We start from the raw sequence: 21816 nt of genomic DNA on the forward strand, positions 1-21816 counted from the left end.
TGGCGACGATATTGAATGGTTTGCAAACGCCATGAATGAGTGCACGTGGTTAGATGCAATGTCTTGTGAAGAACCAAACACAACCCTCTGGATGCACACCACAACTAACAAAGATAAATATCCCCCGTATAGTCTTAACCGACTGTAGGGGCAAGTGCTTTTAGCGAGCACCTATGAAGGCCGGAACGGCACACGAGGGGGTGGGTGGCCAGCACCACGCCCGACCGCCTATATCTCCCCAGTGGCGATGTTTACACACCACACCAGGTACTCATTTAAGGCTGAGTCGACCTAGGGGAGGCCCAGGACCGGTTCAGATAATCGTCACTGGTGTTGGTCGTGAGCGGGAATCGAACCTGGGTCGCCAGGTTCATAGCGCAGCGCGCTAACCGCTACACTACCGCTCCCCACACCACAACTAACGCACACACACACAGTGACACACACACACAGTGACACACACACAGTGACACACACACACAGTGACACACACACACAGTGACACACACACAGTGACACACACACAGACGCGCGCGCCTGTCAATTATGTCGCAACACTCGGTGCCACGTGACACGATCAACACACACGGAGCTCCTCATCCAGCAGTGGATTGACAAACGGGACATGGACGTACGCACACGGGGGATGGAGGATGGGGGGGGGGGGCATAAGTGAAACGGATTGGTAAAGGGGGGGGGGGGGTGCTGTGTTCGGGACGCGTCTCACTGCCGCCGGACACAGAAGCGGCGTCAAAGCGTCGCGTGAGTGCAAGCGGTGGCGTTCATCCTGCACGGCGAGAGCGAGCGGCCACGTGCTGGCGTGCCGGAGCCATCCCGAGGCGTTTCGGGAGTCTACAAATCGTGATTCACTCTCACAGGGAATCGGCAAAACCAAAGTAACAATGAGAGTCGGTTTTTTTTTGCTTTCGAATTCGGGTCATTCATAGAAATCGTGGGCGTGGAGTTTGACGACGTTATAGGTGACAAGATCATATTTCTGCTACGAAGAAGAGCCATTGCCTGAAACGTCGCTTGCTTATATTTTTATTTTTTGACGGCAGTTGTTATTGACGATTCCTAGTAACTTGGTCGGAGCGCGACGTTGTTTTCAAGCGAGCGCCGCTGCTGTATCGATTGGACACGTTTACGACAGCGCGTGCATACAATCGCTAGGGGTGTAGGAATCGTTTTTTTTGTTTACGTAAAAGCTTGAACTGATGTTACACGAAAGCGGATGAGCAAACATCACTGTGTGAAAAAAATAGATACAAAAGAGACGGTAAAGACATAGAAAACGGGACGTGAAAAGAGAAAACGATTGAATAGGACGGCGATGAGAGAGTGAATTATTACGTCACCTCGCTTGAAAAAAAACTCCGTCCACCCAAACTAACATCACATTTCTCTCGCCACGAACTGGGCTGCTCTATTAATTCCTAGCAAGTATCGCGCTTTTGTGCAGGGTGTTTGCTACAAACACCCTGTGTGTACATACATACCGTATACTCTACACACAGTTGCTGTTGCGGACTTGAATTCAGAACGATTTTGAGCCAGCAATGAAACATCACTTTCACCGGCTACTAATATTTCAGCTAACTTTATTCCCCAAACGCAATCATATCTAATACAAGCAAAGGAATGTAATTATTTGTATTATACGAATCAGCATCCATGGTTAATCTACTGCTGTATGAAGGCCTCTGCGATGGGTCTCGATCTCTCGCGATGCAATCTGCCGAGGGCAAACGTGGTTAAGATTGATCTTTGAACATTCAGCTAAATTAAACTCTTGACATCCTGCGTTTGGCGGCGGTGCATATAAGCCCAATATAATCCGAATGTCTAGCTTGTGTTACTGTATTATCATTTATAATTGTGCTCGAGTTTACAATTGAACCACACGCACTGGGACCAGCTGGGTTCATGGGACACACGTGTTCAACACTGCGTCACGATCACTGTGTGTGTCACGAACCCACGTGGATCGTGATTGGGTTCGTACGGTGCTAAAGAAGTTCAACGTACATGCATTCGTGACACGTGTGACACACACCTGTTCAACACTGTGTCACGATCAAAGTTGAACAGGTGTGTCACGATCAGATTGGGTCCATACGGTGCTAAAAAAGTTAAACGTAGATGCATTCATGACCCGTGTGACACACGTGTTCACACAACGTGGCTTCTCGGCCATTTCCCAGACGGGCCAGGCATGCTGGGCGGTTACAGTACTTGCAATTCCTATTGCTCAATCGTGTTGGGGTTCATGAATAATAATGGTATTATGGTTCACACGCCGGCCACTCGAACTGCATAATGCATTCACAATAAGTGGATTGCTTTGCTGATTAACGACGCAGCTGAGCCCAGTAAATACAGAACACTAACAGCTTTGCTGCATGAAAACTCGCCTGTGTGCGGGCACAGCAGCAATACTATACAGGCTCTCATTATCTTAGGAGCCTTAACCTTAGACGTGTGGTATGACCAAGTTTCTCTTACTGCCAAATTTTTTTTTCTCCCGAAAGCGCAACATATCGGCAGCCCGTTAACCCAGCAGGCACCGTGCCTCCGACGCGAATGGTAACAAAGCTGAATGAACAACGCCGAATAATGTTGAAATGAAACATGAAGGGAGGGGACTAGATAACAATATATATACATCGTAATCAACAGCGCCAATGCAGTGCAGAGGCTACCCTACCCCCCCCCACACACACACAACACAAATCAAGAAGCGGACACCGCCCCTGACGTCAGGGGTGCGTGAATAACGCGATCCCACTGAGCGCTCGTATAGGAGGGGAGTGCGTGGTGGGGGAGACAGTGCGAGCGAGCGAGGGAGATAGGGAGGGAGGGAGCAAGCACCAGGGCAGGCAGTGCGAGTGAGAGACACAGAAGCGAGGAGAGACAGAGTGAAAGAGCGAGCGAGCGAGAGAGAGAGAGAGATCGCGAGGGGGTAGCACGGACAGAATGAACGAGGCGTGAGAGCGGAAAACGACAGCGGCAAGACAATGTCTCAGCCCGCGTGCCGTTCCGCGCTCCCGTCAGCCGACGGCTCCGTCTCCAACTCCACCGCGGCGGACCCGCGCGGAGCGGCGCACGGGGTGAGCCTGCTCTTCTTCTCGGCCACGCTGCTCCTGGTGGCCGCCGTGCTGGCCGGCAGCCTCTACTCGGTGTCGCGGCTGCTGCAGATGCCCCGGCGGGGCGTGCTGGAGGCGCTGGTGCTGTGCCTCTGCGTGGACGAGCTGCTGGGCGCGCTGCCCGCGGCGCTCTTCCTCTACGTGCACGCGTCCGGCGGGGACGTGTCTCCCGCCGTGTGCGCGCTCTCGGGGTTCCTCTACGAGTTCGTGTGCCTCGCCGGAGCCCTCAAGGCGGCGGCGATCGTGCTGCACAACGTGTGCGGACCCAGGAGGTCGGCCAAGGGACGTGGCGGCGGCGGCGGCGCTTATTCGGCGTCCTCTCTATCCTCGTCTCTGTCCTCGCCTCCCAAGGCGCGGTCGTCGCCCGCGAGGAGAAAGGCGCTGTGGACCGTGCTGTGCACGTGGGGGGTATCCCTACTACTCAGCGTGCTGCCTCTGTGCGGCTGGGATAGGTTCGAGCCCAGGACTTGGGGCTGCTTTTTGCCGGACTCCTCCTCGCACGGCCTCTTCGTGTGCGTGCTCTTCGTGGCGCTGCTGTGCGCGCTCACCGCGCTCTCGCTGCCCGCGCTCTATAAGCTCTTCTGCCGCCCCGGAGAGCGCACGCTGTCGCTCAGCGCCACGTCCAACTACTACACCATCGAGGACACGGGCGTGTACCACAGCACGGTGACTGCGCTGGCCGACGAGAGGATGGTGGAGGGTAAGGCGGCTGCTGCTGCTGCGGCGGCGGCAGGGGCCAGGTCGACCGGCCTGGCCGCCGCTACCACGGACAGCTCCAGCAAGGACGCGTCCAACTCCGTACTCATAAACAACGCGGCCGCCTGCGCCAGGACTCCCTACGTTGGCATGGCCGTGGCTCAAAAGAGGTTTGCGCTCCTGATAACCTTCGCCAAGCTGTTCCTGTGGCTGCCGATGATGGTGAGTGTGCCCGTGATTTTGTTGTTGTTGTCGTCTTCTTCGTCCGCTACTTCCAATGACGCCTGGCCCGCGTAGAAGAGTAGGCCAAAACAACACCCTAAGCATCTAAGAGCCTTACGTGGAGACCCTTCCGCCAGTAAGACATTGCAGGGCTGCGCCTTTAACTCTTTACAGTCATCATCATCATCGTGAGGGCCAGATTAAGTTTGATAGAGTCCCAAGGCTGTTATAGTTTGGGGAGCTCCTCTATCACAATGCTGTCAATTTACGACTGCTACCACCACCATTGCCCAATGCCAAATACTCCGTTATTATATGCCACGGTTATTACGTGTTATTTATTTTTAATGCGATTTACGAACTGTAAAGCTGAATCAAACTTTAAACGAAGGGACCTTTGTTCAATGCCAACCCATATGTGGCAGTGCAGTAGTTCTCACTGACACTGTGGCTTTAATTGATAATGATCAATTATAAATAGGATGTATCATAGAGTGCTCGTGTGATTTCCCCCATCACCCGTGCACGCAGGCCAGGCGCGCACAGTTTCGCGTTTCACTCGTGATAAAGCCGTGCAGTGTGCGACTTTCTTTCCTTTGGCTCCCCGATAATACAAGAGCCAGAGCTACAGCCCTTACAGCCTCAACGCCGTAATGCAGCCCTGACTATCACCATCACCATTAGCCATGACCTATCCACTGCTAGATGACAATGCCCCCCCCCCCCGCCTCCCTCGGCCGTCACACGTAACGCGCATTCATCATCATCGGCATCATCGGCATCATCATCATCGGCTATGTTCTATCCACTTCTGGATGGATATGGCTCCACAAGCCGTCGTCACTCGTCGCGAGTGCTGCGACGGCCACGTGGTCTCCATAGCTCCATCATCTCCGCTGTCGGACGCCTTCTCGCGAGCGTTCGCCTCCTTGCTTCTGCTCGTCGTTGACGCCGCCAGATCTGCGGCGACCACACTGGGTCTGCGTGCCCAGTCGAGCCAGGGACGGGTGCTGATCTCTTACCTTTGTTGGTCCACATACTTGCAGCAGTAATTCCACATTCACATGACACTGCAGATGCGAATTTGAACTCACATACGCTTAAACCATCGTAACTATGTTTGTTGTTGCAATTGGAAGCACCCGACACAGCCTATTCATCATTATGATGATGATGATGATGATCATCATCAGCCGTGTTCTAGCCACTGCTGAATGAAGGCCTACAAAAGCCGTCGCTCCATCTCGCAACGGTCTTGCACTCCTGCAGCACCGCGAGTTGATCTCATGTCTCCCTCCCCGAGGGCGCGCGGATTGTGAGGCGCGTTACCTCCATTACGCTGCCACTCTGGAGGTATTATCGACCTTGCCTGCTCCTGCCCAATCCCCACTTACATTTGTTTTTTTCATATCAGTGAAAACGATGCCTTTAACTTGGAAATGTTCCGTAACGCGCGCGTCTCTCCTGCGCCTCTCGGTCTAATGCCACGCGTTCACCCAATTAGACACGCGCCCACATATAGCGGTGCCGCGACGGCATTTGTGTCATTTCAACCGGAGTTATTGAAGTCAGTCAGCTCACTTATGGTCCTTCTTCTAGCTCGCACGCACGGTTTGATGTGTGCGCACCGACTAATTTGCGTGTACAATTCTGGGGTATATGAATGCGTGCCGGGGAATGAGCGGTGTCATCTGAGAGGTCTGGTGGACTGTTGCATTCCAGTATATTTGTGTCACGCAAATTGAAACGCGGATATATTGTGAAACAAAAATCTCAAAACACCTTTGTCAACGTTTCCGGCAATGTCCATTGTCCATAGCACAATATAATGTATGTGCATTGAAAAAAGGGTCGTCGCCTGAAACGTCGTCTCTTATATACGATATATTTGCATTGTAAGGCTATGGTGTTATTGACGAATGTGAATGTTGTGTTTGTTAATCGTGCTTGTGCACCACTGACGACACTGTCTATTAGACTAGATGTATATGAACTATATAATGTGTTCTGAACACGGCCAAATATAGACTCAATGCCACTCATGAAGGCTGGCATTGCACACGGAGGGATGGTGTGGCCAGAACCACGCTCCTCGGTCGCCTTTGTCTCTCCCGTGCTGATGTTTTTTTTCCATACTGCTCTAAGTACTTATGCAAGGCTGAGTTGACACCCTGGGGAGTCAGAAAAATGCCACTGCATTCATGTGAACCGGTTGTTTGTCATTGCCGGGAATCAAATTGGGATCGCGGATTTCACACGGCGTTATGCAAACCACTACGTTACTGCTCCACACGCGCACACACACCACGTGTGCATTGGCTACATTCCGCAAGACAAACAACACGGGAAGGGATAGAGTGAAAGAAGGGCTTGCAGGTGGTGCGCTGTGCAACCGCTGAGAGAACTGGCAGAAGGAAGGACGTGATGGCGAGGGGAAGTGGAAGTGAATAGCCAGACCCTGACCTTGTTGTTATTGTGATAAAATGCTATAGTGGGTCCTTTAAAAAAAAAAACATCTTTCGAACACCCACGTACAGCAAAACCCATGCTCCCCATGTCCTTGACCGAGACAATAACTTTACGTTTTAATCCATACGGTGATAAATCAATGTTCGCTTTCATGCAGAGCAGTGCGACTTAAACATTGTCTGCATTCATTATGCACCGTGGGTTTAATCACTCATATGAGGGTTAATTAAATAAGGGTGGAGAGGTGACACTTTGCTAAATTTCACTGGCTCGCCTCACTCAATTAAGCCGCTGAATCTGCTTTTTGTTCGATTGTAAAAATGCCTTTCAAGGCCATTAAACTGTAGTGCAGACCCAAACTGAAAACACCATATACATTACACACACAACGGTATTATAGTAATGACATACATGGAGTATACAGAAACAAATATGGCAATTATTGATGAACGTATCAAATCACGGACCACATAGGAAAGCGTCCCAGAGCACTCCATCGAGGAGATGTATTGCTGAAATCCGTTTGGGGGCAGGTGCTGGGTGGATTATTATTAAAATGAGAGATTGTGGCCGCTTTGGGAAGCCTTTGTCCAGCAGCGGAATGACAATAGCTGCAACTGCTGAAAATTCACAGCAAAATTAGAACATGTTTTCTGAAGTTCAGATTACAGAAATAGTGACGCTAACGTAAATGCAGATTTCCTGACTGAGAGACACGAAGAGAAACGCGTGGGTCTGAGAACAAATGTAAATTAATCATATGAAATGATAAGTAAAGTAATTGGCTTTAGGCCAGTCTCATTGCCTGAAGGGATCATGACCGTTAGGCCAGACTGGGTGCCGCGGTGGCTAGGAGATGCTAACTACCTCGCCTGGTATGCAGGAGGTCGCGGATTCAATCCAGATCCCGACTCCTGTATATTTTTTATTTGAGTTTACATGCTGTCCCCGTGGTCGCGTGGATTTTTCTCCGGGCCCTCCGGTTTTTCCCTCCACATTTTAAAACATGCGTTTATTGTATTTGGCTGCTGTACATTTCCACATAAGTCACTTGTGATAGCCAGGTCGCTTCTGAAAAGGACCCATATAGCTCAGTGGGGCATTTTAGCCGGTAAAAATTAAAAAAAGGAACGGCAGCCAATGGCTGGGTGGTGGCCGGTAAGGGGAGAGGCTGGGTGGGTGGCCGAGAGGTGGAGGAATGAGAAAGTCTACCCATGGTGCAGGAGCGAGATGGATTGAGGCATCCGTCGTAAAACGACCACGAGGAATGGTAGTGGCATGGGGATGCAGTTAGCAGGGAAGTGGTGAACTATGCACGTGGTCTATAATGCAGCACTGTGGATGCGAGTGTTGGCGGATCACACAAATGCCGTGAATATTCCTTACCCGTTGGCATTGATTGGGGCACTTTTCTTTCGTATGGCTGATGATGTAGATGCAAAGCATCACCTACAAATGTCACATTCACGTGGTCAAGCCAGATAACCCCGTCAGGAGCAGCGCTGTGTATCGCTGTGATGTCTCCTTCGTATTGGTGGATATCGGGGCATTGCGTCGTCACACGTCGTACGGTCTGTCCTGGATGACCACAGTCGCACACTGCTACTGGAGAGTTTTGAATTTTCCATTTGCGCATCAGGCTATCCGCATCTACTGCCACGGTTTGTGCAGCGGATGCGGTTTAGGGTGGACCATCCGTTTCGTGGAGGATCAAAACCCCGGGGGATCTTCTGCGTTGCCATCGATGTGCCCATACCCTAGCCCGCCAGTAGACGGCAGTAGAGCGATGATGGGATCGTGTGTACCCGCCTCGTAAGCGCGTGGGGTTTTTCTCTGGTTTTCACCCACACGTTCAACTGAAAACTCATTGACTGAAAACATCTTAATGCATATGGAGGACCGCAGAGCTTGATGTCAGCCCACCGTCCCCGGCTGTCGCATTCCCCGCTCGTTGCGCGGCTCCCCGCGCCGTGAAGAGTGAGTGCATAAATGCGCGGCGCGTTACGATCTGAAATGATACATCATTACGCACGGTTATATATTTAGCCGCGGGATAGACATTAGGGCTGACGATAACCACGTGGAATAAAGTGCACGAGGGTTGCCTGCACGCGTACAATTACACACCGGTCCCCATACTCCTGGCCCCATACAGAGCGCACTGCGGGGAGGATGGGGTTGCACATGCAGCCTCTCGCGGAAGAACTAGCACGCTCCATTTGTTTCGCTAATGTATCTTTTATCCACCCCGGCGGGGGGGGGGGGCGGCTTGCTCCATGTACCTCGAAGCACGCATCCTTAGGTTCAGTGGGGCCGGAAGGGATTCCCGGATGATCAGGATCAGAGACAGGTGACATCGTTGGACAGCACCTGGCCTCCGCGGAAAGGGAATCGAGGCGGGTGTGGGGTCGTGATTCGTATGAAGGGGTTCGCCAACTGCGTCGTGAGAGGAGCGAGTGGGCGGTGTTTTGTTTTCAACGATTCACGCAACGAGTGGGTTTATTCACGCGCCGTTAGATTGACACTTTATCAGGAGGTGACTTTGAAATGCAAATATCTCTCTCGCACGTGGTTATAAATCACAAGGTGGCGTTCATTACTCTTTGAGAAAAAAAACACGTACGCTCCGCTTCTGTGAAATATTTATGGTATAATTATTCAATATTTTTCCTGAAGTATTCATGACAAAATGTCTATTTTCTCATTAGCGTGAGACATAATGACCTTTTCCTCTATTTGGCTTACGTTTTATACTTAGTGTTTGAATTCTACATGATGTCTTTAATATTGGGACATTATCTGAATACCCTCCAATGGGTTATTTTTTACTTGGTCTCAATGACTATGGCAACAATCTACTGGTACAACAGTTGAAACAATGGGCGAGTTGTATGTATGTAAAACGTCTTTCACACCGCACTATAACCAACCGCGCTAATCGCAGGTGCGGGGCAGAGTACAACAAAATAAACAAAAAAAGCAATTAAACACAAATGAGTTTTCAATCTACATTTAAAAGTGCACAGCTCCAGTGGCTTCCTAATATCGAAAGGAAGAGCGGTCCAGACGGTTGCAGAAGCGCATCTGAAAACGCGTGATATTGTGACCGTCTTTGTTTAATGGGTAGTCAAAAGCCGCTGCTGCTGCTGCTGCTACTGCGAGGATAACCGAAGTTCACTTGATGGTTCATCATTTGTGGCAAGCACTTTCATTTATAAATCATCCCACCTTATGCGGTATGAACGGGTTCAACCACAGTTAGTCGATTGACACGTGGCGTATGGTGGCGCAAAGCGTGGAATGCTCCAATCAACTTCCAAGACGCCTTGGCAAACGTGAAAGAGTAGGCCAAGATAACCTCAAGATGGGCTGACCAGAGCTGCCTCCAGTGGACGCCCTTCCGCCAACAGTGGCGTGAGCAGGCAATTGCAGGGCTGCCCCTGTACCTTGCAGCACCACTCCTTTTCCCATTAAATTATCAGAGTAACTGTCTTAATTAATGTTCCCTTCTTCTCCGAATAAATAATAGCGTCAGAGTGGCACGAGAACCCCGCTTGTAAGTCATACAAATTAGCGATGACACAGTGCCATGTTTGAGTTGCCTCTGTGTTCTGCAGATGGCAATCCACGGCGAATTCGTCTCTGATGGCCCAACAAGCGCTCGTCACAGCAGCGAGCACACAACACCGTAATCTGCGTCGATCCTGGCTTGGCCCGCGAACGCAAAATGTTAATGGCCAATTTATCCTCGATTGTTTGAAATCGCGCGAGTAGCAGACAGGCACCAATCTGCGAGCTCGCTTACCTCGACTGGAAAGTGTCATTCGCGTTTACAAAATTGCGTAGATTTTTTTGGTTATAAATTAAACAATACAAATACCATTTACGAATGCTGATCTGGTCCACTTTCAGAAAAATACGTCTCTCTACCCTTCCCGATGTGTGTTCCGGGTCGTGCGATGTTGTTGTTCGCGACGATGTCCGGCGTTTCGCGACCTTGCCAATCTCGCCAAGAAGCATAAACCGTCACGAGACCTCCGGTGGTCATCCTCGCAGCAGCAGAAGCTGCTGCTGATTTTGGCTTCAGCCATCGTTCAAAAACTGCTGTCACTGCATCGCGCGGTCTCAGGTGCGCTTCTGCGGCCGTCTGGAACGCTCTTGCTTCCAACATTAGGAAGCCACTGGAGCTTTGCTCTCATCATCTAAACGAATTTCCTGAGAACTGCTGCTTTGTAGTAAGTTTGTTGTCCTTCCCCCGCGCCGCCGTTTAGCGACGTTGGCTACTTACGGTGTGCGAAACAAGTTCAGCATACAGGCCTAGATGCGGGAAACTTCTCCACGAACCGAATTGTGCTTGAATTCAGTTCCTGAAGGTGCTCCGAGCAGGTGGGACGTCGTACGGAACGACACGCGGCAAGACCCGGGACACATGGGAGATCGCGTACGGCACAACCGCGAAGACCAGCGCGAGGCATCTCTCTACGCTCTCGCGTGTGTATGTGATGTAGCACAAAGACAAAGCTCCCCCGTATAGCCTTACCAGACTGTTGGGGTAAGTACTGCTAGCGAGCAGCACCTATGAAGGCCCGCACGGCACACGAAGGGGTGAGTGGCCAGCACCACGCCCGGCCGCCTAGGTCGACTCGGCCTCAAATGAGTACCTGGTGCGATGTGATGTAGCACATTAACACACGTGTTCTCGGTCTGAATGATCCAGCACGTTTCAATGTTCATTGTGATCAAGCAGCAACTGCTGCTAACTTTTGCTCCAGGCGTCAAATAATGACCAGTAAATGAAATGATGTTTTGACTTTAGATTCATTCCAAAGTCAAGAGTCAATGTGATATCCTGCTCGAATGCGCATCAAGAGGCAGTGCTCATTTCCCGTTTACAGCCCTGATCCAGTGGTGTAAATTCCACATTCCTACGTCGGGGGCCAGTTTATTCATGGGACAACCACCGTTGACTCCCCCCTCACCCCCCAGGAAGTGGTACCTGTTTTATTGACCCTAGAGAGAATGATGGGCTGTCAACCCCCAACTGGCATTTGAACTCGAAACCTGATCATGAGCCGCTCGCTTCCAAATGCTGAGCCACATGCGTGCCGTAATGCCCCGTGAAGGAAATAGGCCCCTGCCCCCCAATTAAATCAGCATTCGGCTTGGAACAAGCTTAGAATATTAAGCGCCGTCAAGGTGGTCACCGTTGCCAAGATAAAACACACAATGCACTTCAGTTGCCAGTGCCTTTTGAAATGCAAACGGAGTTTGCGTCAGAGAAGCGCAATTTGTGCGGCATATTCTATTGTTTGCTACGCAGCCGTGATGGGTTTAAATCCACCCTTGGGTGTTGTTTTCAAAAATCACTTCCCTTGGCCGCGTCAAACCAATAACAACGATGGGTAACCAACGTGGCGTGTTAAACATTGCTGCAGTGTCCATTCGTTCGTTCGACCGTGTGTATAAAAAGTCGAATGCGAGAAGTGGCGATGATAAGTGAGCAATCTTCGCCTGCCCCCCACCACCGCACCCCTTGCTGGCATACAGAGCCATGTCGGTGTGCAGGCCAGGTGCTGAGTCACTTCATGCCCACGGGGTCTGCAGGCAACCAGGCGGCACGGTGACCTTTACCACATGTGCGAGATGAGATGTGATGTTTAAAAATCTCTCTCTTTTTTTTCTCGAGAGAGAGATGCCCCGCAGTTAGGAGCGGTTATATAGATATTAAAAAACAAATCAATATCATTATAAGTAATGGCACAGATCCGTCGTGTAGCCTCTTACTGGGCGGTTGAGGCTAAGTGATGTTAGCGAGCACCTATTAAGGCCAGTAGATTCCTGCACAGTAAGCGAGGGGGTGGTGCAGCCAGCATCACGCTCTGTCGTCTTTGTCTCCCGCACCTGCGATTAGCACGGTTGGCCACGTACGGCGCGAAAGAAGTTCAACGTACGTACGTACGCGTGAGCACACCACACAAGGCAGGCATTTGAGGCCGAGTCGACCTAGCGAAGGCCCAAGACCGGTTCCGAATCAACGTCGCCGACGCACGCGGTTGAATCTCCATCCAAGAAGTGAACGTTGTTGTTGTCGTTGTTGTTGTCGTTGTTGTCGTCGTTGTTGTTGTCGTTGTTGTTGTTATTTGCGCAATTGTTTCTCGTCGTCTTGACACCCGGGCTGGAGCCATTGGGAGTCCTTGGAAATGGAATTCAAATGCGGGCACGCGCGCCACTGTTTCTCTGCGCAATGAGCCCGACATGGGCTGTAAGGAACAACAAAAGAACGAGCGACGCAGAATAAGGTCGCGGTCGTCGTTCCACTTGAATCGAGGTCATGCTTTGTCGAGCAAAATTACATTATGAAAGTCGGCGTTACACACTCAAACACCACCCACCCTCCAAAATAGAGGGTTTTTTTTCGGGGAGGTTAGATCGCGTACAATGTATAGATGTGTCGTTAAACCCGCCACCGCCCGACACAGCCAATTCGTAAGGTTTGTCACGTAAAGAGAACGTGCCAACTCGTGACTGGTACAGCAACACCGGTTGTGTGTTGGAGAGTCACGCCACAACATTTACCCCCCCCCCACCCGTTCCCATCGTGGAGCCCCATGCGTCGAATCGTTGCAATGGGGGAGGCTGCGTCGTCTTATTTGGCTCGCCGATCGGATCTCATTCGTATCGTTTCGTTTGCTCCGATATAGCCAGATGGAAGATCTAGAAACTTCCCCGGAGTGGAGGCGGAGGGGTGCTCCCACATTTCAAGACTTTTAAATATAACGCTGCATTCATTCACAATGAAAACATGTAATGTATTTATACGTGTTCTCCCGTATATGATCGATAACATATACACTACCAATTGTTGGGGTCTCAAGGGGAAGGAGGGTAGACCCACTGCATGGAACATTTACATATTCACTAATTATCATAATTAAACAAAGGACATGGTTTCATACCCATGCATTGTGAGCCTTAAGACTCGATGTTGATGGATGAGTCAATGCATCATTCACCCCTAATAAGCAAACACCTGCTATCTATATTTACATTACCTGTGTCAAACTCTTACAGCAGACTATGTTAGCCTGCGTGTGATGGAATCGTTAACACGTTGTGAAATAAGTTGCATGCTCGCCACGAGTATTAATCAACAATTCAGATGTTTTGTTAATTCCAGCCATTCTCAATCTACCGCCAATGAATGAAGTGCTCCCCTTTGTCTTCTTTGTTCTTTCGGTAAAGTCACGTAGAAGGGAAACAATAAAAATAATAAAATAAAACATAATAAAATAATTCTCACGACGTTTCGGCCACAACGCAAGCAGCCGTCATCAGGTGAAAACCAGGTCTGTCGTGATAATTATTTTATTATGTTTTATTTTATTATTTTTATTGTTTCCATTCTACGTGACTTTACCGAAAGAGCCAAGAAGATGAATTCCTGCAGTCACGAAAGCTTTAAATCGAAAGGCTCCCCTTTGCCTTGCGGATCATAGGGGGTGATTGACAATACTTGACCACACTGGCAGGCACGGATTGGCGAAGTGGGGAAGACAGGACGGGCTTGCATATCGCTCGCCGCCGATGTTATCCGTGGCCGAAAATCGAACTGGGGATGCCTGGTTCAAGAAGAGTGGACGAAGGTCTGTGCCACTGATCCCACCCACAATTTCATCTGCTTAAAAAAACGCATCATTGTACCAGTTGCTTTAGAAAAATAACTCCACTGGATTCATCGTCTTGGTTCTTTCGGTAAAGTCACGTGACTTTACCGAAAGAACCAAGAAGATTAATCCCTGCAGTCACCAAAGCTTTAAATCGAAACTCCACTGGATGTCTAATGTTCATTTAATGCGCTTGTATCAGCTCCCACTGCATAAACTATTGTATTTATTTTGTTATTCAATGTGGTATGGGCGTGATACTGCACTTTTGCGAGTTGGCCAGATATTATATTTATGACTAATTTCATTGGGGATATTGTTTACATTGTTGACAGCCCCTTCCTCATATTTAACTGCATACTAACCGAATGCATCACTATTTTATCGCGACTACCATAGTTACTATTCCAGCGATTTTTGCTCTTTGATTTCTCCATCCATGTTGTGAGGACTCAAGTCTTGCGGACTGTTTCATCTCAGCCACACTGCGTCCAACCAACACAGGTCACAACAACAACAAACTCTCCCACCACACTGCAGGTCACTTCGTCTTGCTGTCACACAGCCCATCTTTGGAATTCCCTGCCACCACCATCAATTTGTTTCCCCCCAAGTTCCTTGTAGCCTTGCTCAATTTAATGAAACGTGTTCACAACGCCGACGTCTACAATAAACGCCTCCTCATTCGAGACCCAAACATCCGCACCTCGTGCCTTTTGACAGTCCCCACTCCCTGGGGGGGGGGACACACCGGTGGTAGAGCCATTTAACCGCATCAAAACGCGGACAGGCCGTGACGCACATCTCTTTCACGAACGAACAAAAAGAAAGAGACAAGCCACAACAGTGCGGCTGTGGCCATGCAACCAAACACTATGGACCAGACAGTAAACAGATGGAGGAGGAAGAGCAAAACTACAGGAACCCTTTGCCGAAGTCATCTAGTGGCGAGCAGGCGTCGATGTTGGTATTTCGCTCCTGAACACACGGCCAAACGCAAGATTATCATAGACTCTTATCCATGTTTTAAACTTCATATTTTCTGTTTGTCGCTGACCACTTGGCATTTTGGACCTATGGGCCTGTGCTCAAGAACCATGATATATATATAAAATACATTTTAAAAATACCGAACCCATACAATTTCACACTTCACCCCCCGTTCTTCTCTGGATAACCCCGAGTCTGCGCTTTCGCTATGCAAATTGAAAACCGCCACATTTATTTCATCAGGTTGGCCAAGCGTGGCAAGGGACAGTTGGAATTTTACGGAGGGAAAATGATGCATATTTATACAACGGGAAGGGTGCCCCTGGGTCACGTGACCTTGCGTGCACGGTTTCGGATGGATGGATGGACGCAACGCGCTGCGATATTTGTACACCAGTCAACATGTAGAGTGTGTGTGGCCACGACACGATTGGGTACGCGTTGAGCATTGGCTACTCTCGCTACGTATAGGTCATCGCCGTGTATATATTTACGTCTTAATGTCACCAAGGGTGCCTTAAACACTTGTGTTTTCACGTCGAAGGAAATTATATTCTGTAGAGTTGTTGTTTAACCAACCGATATTGGGATAAATTAATCTGAAAATGCTCTTGCATTCATTAAGAGTAATGCCAATTATCAGCAGATGCCTTTAAAACGTAGCATAACTTCAAACGTAATAACATTTCGTGACACTGCCAGAAACTAGGTAAGTTACACTGGTGCCTTGAAATTAATAATTTCGTTCTTTATTTACCCAGGAAATACTTTACCTCATATAGCAGATTTGCACCACTTCAGTCTCAGCGAAAGTCATAAACCTCGTAATTCACACATGTATTGCGGATTAATTTAGGCGTTCTTCACGTGTCAGTGCTTCTCCTGTACTCTGCAAATGTTTTGGCAGATGAATGGAACCACGCGGCTCTCTCCTCCCGTAACCACAGGGCCAACCGCGGCAGCGCCAAATCCTCCGGGCTGATCGTTTTAGTCTCAGCGCGAATTACCGGATCCGCTGTATGCCCCCCCCCAATACGAACGCCAACTGTTGTATTACTGCTGTACCAGCGGGGTTTCCAACCTGCTTAGCTCGCTTCGCTTCCCAGAGTCTGGGTACAATTGGCATTATTTAGTCATTAGAAAACGGTGTTTTCTTTTTTCTTGTTTTTGGGAATAAACGAAGATATACATTTGTATTGCCTATATATTTGTACGTTTAATGGTATGCAACAAGAATTATCTCACCACGTAGAGGCGCTTTGTGATGAGGAACTCAGTTGCTTTGAGATTGCACGTTCTGCAATTAAAGCTCTCCATCACACGACCACCAGCTGCATTCCCTGAGCAATTATAATGTTTCCAACATCGTGATGCCAGAGGGCCTTCTTAGAGAAATCCTATCAGCAGAACACTTTCATGGTGTTCTCGAGCGTACGGGCCCACTGTTGCGCCGGAACAAACTCCCTCCTCCTCATGTCCCACTGTGTCCTCCCTCAGAGCATGGCTAGTCTGACCCAAGAGCCAAGGTCAGGCTCTGGGATGGGTTTTTTTGCTTTGAAGTTATCACGCGTTGAATAACCCACGTGAAGAACGTGACACGCTTTTATGTTCTTGGCCGGGGGGGGGGGGGGGTTTGGTATGCATCGTCTCAGAAAGTGCGAACGTCATTCGTCCATTGAGTTAAACCATCAACTCCTGGACTAAATTAGCGCTGTGCCAAGAACACCATCTGCATTGACGTCGTTCGCAAGAGTAGGCCATCGTGTGCCAGCGCCAGGATCTACATTTTGTCAAGCTCGAAAAATGACACCGCAAATTACTCACTTGGGAATGTGCACGGCAATAATCGCCCCCTACTGGCAGACGAATGCCTCAGGTCACTCTTGCAAATGAGGCTATCCTGGTCTCTTGGGTTCTCACCTCGTTCAAGAAAATTAACTCGAAACGTGAGAAGAGATGCCGATATACAATCAGACTCACAATTTACATTGGTATTTTCTGTCGCATCACACCTAATCTGGCAGCATTTGCAATATGCAGTGCATCCACAGTCATCGATACGCGTTCATGGAGGACAATTGATCAAGTGTCTACAATGACCGTGATTAATTTCTCACGGTCGCAAATTATCCACGATGACCACCATCACGGCCACCGGTGGCAGCAACACAAATATCTGCACAACGATGCGAAGCTCGCTGGCAGCAATGAGTGCGAGAATTGAACCCCTGCGTCAATATTCTTCGCGTCAAAAGTGATCGGGTGGACAACTGCAGGGAGTGGCCACTTGCCCACATTGCAAACTCACAACAGGTCGCTGTTATCGGTTAGATTGGCCACTCCTGGGCTAAGGCCTCCCTCATTTCTCATTTTTTCCTTCGTTTCTTCCATGAACGAATGCAGCCGATAAGGCTCCTCCTTCACAGATCTGTCTCATCAGCCACAAGGCCCCCTGAGAGTGCATAATTTCAGCAGCATGAGCTCAACTCAAGCGCACTCTGAACCGGTTTCAACTGTGTTTCATCAGCATTCGAGATTGTTCAAACCAATTTCTGTGAACTGCCAGTGGTGTATTGGCTAGGAGCCTTTCTGTTAGACGTGGGTGTCAGTTTAACGCAAAAAAATATGTAATAAATACATGTCCTGCAGGTTCAAAGTTTAATTACGTATCACTGCAGTAGGTCGTCTAATGCAAAACATGGCATGGCTCTGAAGGCACTGTGCAAGGAGCAGACACCATAAATACTGCATTGACCACGATGTGTAGATTCAAAAGCAAACTTTTGCGAGAGGGAAACTAAGGGAAGTGAATACATTTATTTATTTATTTGTATGTGGAGACGGAGTGTATGCTTATCTGTTCCACAACTTAAATTCCCCATAGCAACACTAATAAGCATTCGGTGATGCATTACTATATACAATGTTGCGTGCAACTTTTTGGATATAAATATTTTAAAGACAGAGTGCTTGCCTTTAACAGCTGGCAGCTCTCCAGCCTTGATTCAAGCAAGCCTGACCCTGCTAATGAGACACTGTATGTCAAAACCGGTCCAGATTTTGTTTGTATTGAATACATGCTGCTGAAACTATTCACTCCCAGAATGCCGTGGGCAGATGGATTGTGTAGTGAAGACTTTAAATGTATTATATGTGGAGAGACAGATATATGAAGGAGACATAGATTGCGAATTTTGTTTAGTTAATGTAGGAACGTGGGACACTGTCCGACTGTTGTTTAGGGTTGCATGGGGTTACAGGCTGCTCAGCGTGGAAGTGAAACCTCGTAATACATCCAAAAACCGAAATTCTGGGATGTACTATACGAATACTAATATATATAACGAGGTAAGGGCCCCTAAGCTATATAGATCTTTATCAGAAGCGATCTGGCCACAAATGATAGCTCAAGTAAGTGGCTTATCACGTGGACATTTATAGCAGCCAAATACTCTAAACGCGTGATGTTGATTCTAGTTGGAGGGAAAAAAAACGGTGGACCCGGAGAAAAATCCACGCGACCACAGAGAGAACACACACACTCCATATATACAGGCGTCAGGGTTGGGATCGAACCCACGACCTTCTGTCGCGAGGTAGTTAACACTCTCGTCCCTCGTGTCTTGAATATTCCACCAGGCCCCCATCATATAAAGAAAAGGTTAACAGTGGTACTGCCAACGCAGAAACGTATCACGTTGTGAGAGCAAATCTCCCAATAGGATTCCCTGAGGGACAATCACTATTGAACAAAACATCAGCATCCCTCCCTGGGTAAGGATACATCACAGCAAGTGGAAAGTGAGGCGGATCATTCCATGCCATGCGGTTTTGAGTTCCACAGCCAATGGTCAGGGCCGGATTAAAGCACAGGGGCTTTATGTGCTGCAGCCCAGGGGCTGGACGGCCTCCAGAGATTAAGTGAAAAGTGATTTCATTCATGAATGCCGAATTTTATTTGTTGTTAGCCTTGTAAACATTTAATTTTTCTTTAACTTTATTTTTCTTTTGAAAATATTACTGGGGGCCTCACAGTACCTGTCGCCCGAGGGGTCTACACAATCCTAATCCGGCACTGCTAATGGTCAACGTAACGAATGCCTTGCCTGGAAGGCAGAGTCATCGTGCGCACCTGAATGCAGCAGAATTGAAGAGCTCAAGGACGCTGCCACTGCGGCGTAACGGACAGCACGCTGGACTTGCAATCCACAGATCGCCCGTTTGATTCAATCTCCTGGCGAGGGAGTTGAAAGAATGGGCACATTTTATAAAATCCAACCCCCTCCCTCCCCACCTATTCCACCTCCTCTGTTCACCTGGCAAGAACATTACCGCTTGTCACGCGTGGTGGGGTAAAGCGTGGGTAAAACCCTCGCCTCTTCTAAGATGTCTTTCCAGCGTGGGAGAGCAGCAGCAGAGATTCCGTCGAGGGCGGCGTTCTTCATTGCAAGGCCCGCAGGCCACTGGCGGCCACTAGTGCGGCCCCTGACCCAACGGCTCTCCGACAATACACAAAGAGTGAAAACACCCCCGTAACCATCGTGCTAGTGTCCAAACCCCCAATGGTTTCAAATGTGTGGGGATCCTCGGACTGATGATATCTTATCGATGAAAGTAGCCCCCTCCCATCTCTGAAAATGAGTGAAGGACGCTGCACTAGAGGGGCTTTCTAAACCCCTTCCACCGGCACTCAATGTGGGAAACAATTGTAGGGCTCCACCTCAACCGTGTGTGTTACCGTTTACAGAGCTCGGGACGTGTTGGGAGGTTTTGCACGCGACACATGAACACGTCGGTAAGCTTGACGCTGCAACGACAAAATGTTACAATTTCCTCTTGAAGCAAAATGACCCTTGATCAATCCTGCGCAGAAATTGTGCGCCCATAAAGAGTAGAACCAAGGCAGTGGTTTTAGACTAAAACCAGCGAAGCCTGGGTCGGCTGGTAATAAATGACTCATTTCCAGTGCTGATTTTTTGTATTAAATATATATTTTAAAGTTGCATCAATATATTTACACTTCCACCCAAGGCTACCACTGGGTCTCCGAGCCTCAACAATTTGAAACCGTGGCTATCGACTGTAACGCTACGCTTGGTCGATTTCGGAGGTTGATTCGCGCGGATCATTTGTCTTGGCAGGAGCTCTCAATAGAATCGCAAGCTTCCTTTCGCTAATGCGAGGAGCGCACTGTATTGGCCTGTGCAATGAAGGGTTTGATACACGTCGCTGCGCTCTCGGTGTGCGCATATGGCAAAGCGCAACACCGATGAATTTAGTTTTTTTTTTCTCGTGGCATTTTCATTTGTGGCAACCTGTGCAGCTGTCATAATCGTATACGGTACAAATTGGGGTCATCAGTAAAGAGTAATGTGGCATTATTTCATGACCGGATGCTGCCGTGTTGTGTTGCAATCCAAAGGTTGGGAAGTTTGACCTCTCGGCGTGGCAGTTGAAGCAATGGGGCAGGGGTCCTGAATCCCCCAGTCCGTGTCCACCCGGTGGTATAAATAGTTACACCACAGTCAGTCGATCGGCAGGTCGAATATTCTGCACAGACCGAATATTTTCCTTGTTGGTACTACCTGAGAGGTAGCAACTTGGGTTGTGCCAACATCTTTACTTTCATTGGCAATGTACACCGACTGATATCACTCAATATTTACCACCCCCACTGATATCGAATTCTGCTCTAGCTCACGAACGATGGTGAAGTGCAGTGTGGGTATTCCCACCTTTCCAAGACATTTTACCAGACCTTCTGGAGGGATTTCCTTAACCAGAGGCTGATGATCTATTGCAAGCAGGTCCTCTGTTCCATTTACAAATCATTGACACGAGTGTGCCACCCAGTAGGACGCCACGAACATACTCGAGTTTGCAGATGATGCAAACTTCGACATGTAACGCCACCACAGTGTCCGCTCGCTCTCGTAGAGGGGGAAGAACTCAGAGGCGCGAGGAGGAACCACGGACGAGCGGCAAAGGCAGCCACGCGGCGAGCTGACACCAACAACTGACCAAGCTCTGCGGTCCTCTATATATGAAGGTGTTATCGGCGAAACAATGAGTGTTTTACATGTTGGAGGAAACCGGAGATCTGAGAACTTTCGATTCCACGTGCTTGCAACCGCAACGAGTCACAGAGTGGGAGCGATCCCTGCCACTGTGCACACGAGACCGACGCAGGACAGAGTGCGCACCCGCGCCGTGCACACTCACGACTTGATTTGGATGCCATTCCTCTCCCCCACCTCTCCGACGCCAGATTCACCTGGCGCTGCAGTTCAGCACAGGCCGACCGAGCCCGTCCTCCGAGGAGCTCAGCTTCATCCTCTCGCTGTTCGCCATGCTCCTGTCGCCCCTGCTCATCCTGTCCCGCAAGTGGTTGCACCTGCCGTGCGGCTGCATCATCAACTGCCAACGCAACACCTACGCGATGAACCCGGAGCTCGACAAGGGTGAGTGACGTCAGCGTCTGACCGCATCTTCTCCGTGCCTGCGTGTATCTCTGTCTGTCAGTCTCCGTCTCGTAAGCCTTTCATCTGATTCCAGTCTGATGACGTACGTGTACGTCATCGGGGTGGCCAATGGGCTTGACCCACAAACCCCCGCTACGTGCGGCGAAC

The 21816-nt window shown here is 49.3% G+C and overlaps 1 protein-coding gene across 2 annotated transcripts in view; it reads left to right on the forward strand.

The window, feature by feature from the left end:
• The first annotated feature begins 2813 nt into the window (after positions 1-2813).
• Positions 2814-21816, forward strand: part of GPR149 (G protein-coupled receptor 149) — a 37006-nt gene continuing 18003 nt past the window's right edge. For both annotated transcript variants that reach the window (XM_078873188.1, XM_078873189.1), the window contains exons 1-2: positions 2814-4064; positions 21456-21648. In XM_078873188.1, the coding sequence (XP_078729314.1) occupies positions 3018-4064; positions 21456-21648 (1240 nt within the window). In that variant the 5' untranslated portion in view covers positions 2814-3017. The remainder of the gene's footprint in view (positions 4065-21455; positions 21649-21816) is intronic.

Source organism: Lampetra fluviatilis, chromosome 36, assembly GCF_964198595.1.
Source record: "Lampetra fluviatilis chromosome 36, kcLamFluv1.1, whole genome shotgun sequence".
NCBI lineage: Eukaryota > Metazoa > Chordata > Hyperoartia > Petromyzontiformes > Petromyzontidae > Lampetra > Lampetra fluviatilis.